At 40.3% G+C, this 4,492-nt stretch overlaps 2 protein-coding genes across 4 annotated transcripts in view; both read left to right on the top strand.

Annotated features, from left to right (window-relative positions):
• The window catches only part of LOC118340049 (RCC1 and BTB domain-containing protein 1-like), a 9,842-nt gene extending 6,920 nt beyond the window's left edge, over positions 1 to 2,922 (top strand). For 2 of the 3 annotated variants that reach the window (XM_035677898.1, XM_035677896.1), the window contains 2 exons: positions 7 to 137; positions 715 to 855. In XM_035677898.1, the coding sequence (XP_035533791.1) occupies positions 7 to 137; positions 715 to 855 (272 nt within the window). Of the gene's footprint in view, positions 1 to 6; positions 138 to 714 lie in introns of all 3 variants that reach the window. The other variant, XM_035677897.1, reaches the window with a different exon arrangement.
• A 768-nt stretch (positions 2,923 to 3,690) lies between these two features.
• Positions 3,691 to 4,492, top strand: part of cdadc1 (cytidine and dCMP deaminase domain containing 1) — a gene marked incomplete in the record, with an annotated part of 7,300 nt that continues 6,498 nt past the window's right edge. Inside the window, 1 exon segment of the mRNA XM_035678009.1 lies at positions 3,691 to 3,918. Coding sequence (XP_035533902.1) covers positions 3,819 to 3,918 — 100 coding nt within the window.

The raw sequence follows: 4,492 nt of genomic DNA on the forward strand, positions 1-4,492 counted from the left end.
CTGCAGGCCTGCTGGACCTGGCCACCTCTTACTGTGAAAACCGCCTGAAGCGTCTGTGTCAGCAGATCATCAAGAGAGGAATCACTGTCGAAAACGCCTTCACACTGCTGTCTGCTGCCATACGATACGACGCCGAGGTACAGTATGCACACACGTACTGCACATCGCAATACTGTAATTCCAGGGTGAAGGTGTAAATGGTTTATTATGGTGGTTCGTCCTACTTGTACAGATTATTCTTTACAATAGCAGCTAAAGCTCTATTTGCATGGGACTAGTGTTACCTGGGGACTCCTAGTAATTCTAGTAAAAAGCAAATGAGGGGCTGCTGATTGTGTGGAGTGTAACACAGTGTAGTCTAACTTTTTTTTATTTCTGCAGTCAACAAATTCTCCATGAAGCCAAACCCTTTTCAGATACATCACAGTAGTATTTTTCTTGGCAAGACAATCAAAGGTTTTCCCCTCCGTGTTGATTTAAAGTTCCTTCTGTTGATCACAGAGTAGAGTGACACACAGTGTACACACAGAGAACTACAGGGTTCTAGAAATAGCCCCATACACTGTACTGGCTTGTGTATGTTGCTGCTGCAGCATTGTTTTCTCCAGAGGGATCGTGTCAGTGTTGTGTTTTATTCTGCTCTGATCTGTTCGGTTACACCACATTATATTCTGTGTATTCCAATCCTTTTTCATAATATTTGTCTTTTTCTAGGACCTGGAAGTGTTTTGTTTCAGGTTCTGCGTAAACCATCTGACTCAGGTGACTCAGACCGGGGCCTTCTGGCAGGTGGATGGAGGAATGCTCAAGGAGTTTATCAGCAAAGCTAGCCGCTGCGGGGCCTTTAAGAACTGAGTGGTACTCTTGTGGGCTTTTATTTTTATTTTATTTTTACAAACTATATTCTGACCAAGTGGATGTGGTTGTGTTCCGAGTGTAGCAGCGGGTCACCGCTCCTAAAATATCAGTTCTGATCACATTCCTAAGCCCTTTTTTGAAATGTCTAATAACATATTCACTGAGGCACATGTGGACACATACGCAGCATCATTCACAAGATGTCGGACTGGAATCTAAGCTGCACTATCCGTGGATCTGAAATCAGCACTTTGGCCAATTCCTGTGGAGTCACTCGTCAAAGTCCTGACGCCTTTTCCTGCCGCACTGCATCGTATTCTTTACATGCTGTATGTATACTTGAATTTTTGTTTGTTTCCTCGGCCAGCGCTTACACATCCTGACACGTCCTCCTTTTATTTCTGGAAAGGTTAATATGGGAGACCAGAAACCTGGAATGAATATGAAACTAGTTCAAAGAACAGTCTGTGTCTTTGTTAGGGAACTGAAAGAGGTGTTTTGTTAAAAGAGGTTAGATAACTGACTTGATAACACTGGCCAGGACACTAATACCACTGTACTGAAACACATCCTTGAATTACTTCTACTATCCTTTTCTGTCATTTTCAATTTGCAGTCTTGATGTTCAGGCAAAAGTAGCTCTAGTAGTAGTCTTAAACTTTTATATTCAATGTTACTGTTTAAGCTATTGAGTCCCATTCAGTGGAGACAGTTGATCCAGATCCTATGTGATGTTATGGGTCACTTGGTTGGTTTTTTTAAAATCTTCTTGCTGGTATTTTGTACATTTTGGAAGTTCAAAACGATTGTGGGATGTATATTATTTCCCATTTTATGTTTTCTTTCGGTATACTCATTCTGCCTGACTTAAATGTTTTGCTCTAAAGCACTTTAAGAAAGTACATATGGTTTGGCTTCATATTCACTAGAACACTAATAGTTTAATTATCTAACGTGCTGTGGAAGGGAAGACTAGACAATGTTGCGCTTGAGGTTTTACAAAAGCAACAGTGAACATTTCATGCACTGTTACATCACTAGCAGCGTCCTTCATTTCTTGCAAGTGTAAAAGTTGTAAAGTGTATCCAAGGTAGGTGGTATGTTACAGCAGACGCTTTATATTTAAAGAATAACCTATTTCCCTTATGACACTGGGACCTTTTAATAAACTGATCCGAGGTGACTGTTTGCATCGGTTTGGCATACGTTTAAAGAAACACACGGGCAACATGGCAAACTCATTAAGACCAAGAGGAGTCCTTCTCATCACATTTTCTGTCCGTTTTTCCTGCAGATTGCAGTGAAAATGCACTGAAGACACAGCAAGCTAAAGCAATGTGAACACTTTGAAATGCTCTGTAAAAAGATGTGAGACGTTTTGTTTTAATATTATGTTTGCTCGGGCTCATGATGACCAAAAAACGCCTGCCCTGCCTGTCCTAGTTTTTTTTTCTTTCTGCTGCGTCACCAGGCATTGTAAGAAAATGTTACAGAGTAGATCGAGAGACAAGAGTGTTATTGACCGGGTCAGCTGGCAGCAACACTGGTGAGATCAGTTTCTGTTTCCTCCGTTAGGTTTCTATTTCACGAGGCACTCGGATGCTTGAAAGAACCATTTTAATTGGGTTTGAACTTGGATCTCTGTTTATTATAAAAGCACAGTTTCATTCAGGTTACAAAACATTTTTGGTGCATTGAGGTTAGGTTTCTGTGGCTGTTACTGCTTTAGTGGAATGATGAGCAGGTTTACAGTTTTCTTCTTGTTTTATATAAAAAGCAAACTGGAAAAATAAGATTGTTTTGCTCACTGTAATAAGATAAAAAATATATATTTTTATTGTGCTTTGTTAAGCTCTTATTTACATTGGACAAGTTCATGAAACTGCTGGTAATTTGGTTTGAATTCCGCTCATAGCCTAATGGTTTACTTTGAGGCGATCAGCATTACAATTTTGGGATTTGTATGACTTTTTTTGTTACATAACTGTGACATGTTATTTTGCTTTTTTATATTTAGCTATGGGATGACATGTTTCTGTAAAGAAATAAACAACTCCAAGCTCTGCTTGTTTCCATATAATACATATTCTGTACTGAAGTACCTTATTAATGCATTCTTATTGTGTAAATAGTCCTTGCCAGTACATTAGACTTTAATTATGTCATATTTGTTATTTGAATGTTTGAATGATTCTCCTCATTGCATTTAATTTTAGGTTTTATACTGAAGTGGCTAATTCTTTATAGGGTAAAGCAGTAGCTATCTGATTCTATGTCACAGTAGTGTGCTGTCACCTAGTGGAACAAAATGGATATTGAATCAATACTTGTCACTACGCCCACTTTGTTGCGTCAGAGGTTATTGAGGAAGTAACCCGGAACTGTCAAGCTACAACCCGTTAGCTGCGATAGGAACAGCGGTAAGTCCGATTCTCTCTTAAAGTAAGATATTAACAATAAATGGGCAGCGTATGAATAATACCAGACTGCATGGAATAACTTATACATATTAGATTTAAGTTAATAAGTGTAGCTTTCTTACGTGTTATCAAGGTCTGAGTTTCTCTAAGCTGCTAACTCAGAAGGTAACTTTAACGTTAACTAACGTAAGCTGTAAGTTAAGAGCTTTAAGTTTTGTTAACGTTACTTGTAACAATCGTAAGTAGTCATAGAAAGATAATGTGAAATGGTAACACACAGAAGAAAACACGGGTGTATTTTCTTTCATAAATGTTGCACATTCTTCTGCAAAGACAGCTTGTATTAGTTTATTTCCCAAATAACATATTTGGTTCGTTCGTCAGGCTTTTGTTTTGAAAGCACAGACCGGAAGAAGCCCCTCCACCTGTCCACCTTGACACTCTGTCGCAGGTTAATACTAATTCTGGTTGAACTCTTGCCACTTGCTCTTCTGTTATTGGAAGCCGGGACGACATATTATATCTCTAGCTGACGGCTGAATGGAAGGAAGCGACATACGGAACCGAGCCGATCCGGGCCAGTCGAGGCCAGGTCGAGATACGAAAGACAGCAGCACCCAGACTGACAGCCGAGTACAAGGTGAGCCCGATACACAGTACATGTAACACTACATGTCTGTTGCTGTCCTGTCATAAAACAGCTGATAGTTGATGCAGCGAGAGAGATAGCTCTTAGTATATAGATGGTAATAGTTTAGCAATGCAACCTGATAGGAGCTGTGTCTTTTCTAAGAATGTTCATTCCAATAAGCATCATGATTGTCAGAGAAAAAGTACCACGGAAGAAAATTCACATGATCATGAATGTCCTGCAGAAAATGTCCACCCATGTCCTCCTTTTTTAGGCAAACAAACAAACAAACAAACAAACAAACATATTTAGGGGTACGCAGGTTTACTGGCAAGGCTGACCGTGCATGCTGAATGTGTTGTATAGGAGGGACTGAGATTTCAGCCCATAACGGTGTGGTGTGGTGTGTGTGTGCTGTGGTGGTTGGTGGTCGGTGTGTGTTGTGTTGTGTTGGTGTACCACGGGACTGGTGTCCATGCTCGCTCAGCTGCTCCGCGGGAACAGCTCCACTCCACAGGCTCAGCAAGTGAAAGTTTACTTTGATAACCTGGCCAATGAGCTGGAAGAAGATGGACGCTACATG

The sequence above is a fragment of the Morone saxatilis genome, unplaced genomic scaffold (assembly GCF_004916995.1).
Source record: "Morone saxatilis isolate NCDOM2014 unplaced genomic scaffold, NCSU_SB_2.0 Contig6, whole genome shotgun sequence".
NCBI classification, from domain to species: domain Eukaryota; kingdom Metazoa; phylum Chordata; class Actinopteri; family Moronidae; genus Morone; species Morone saxatilis.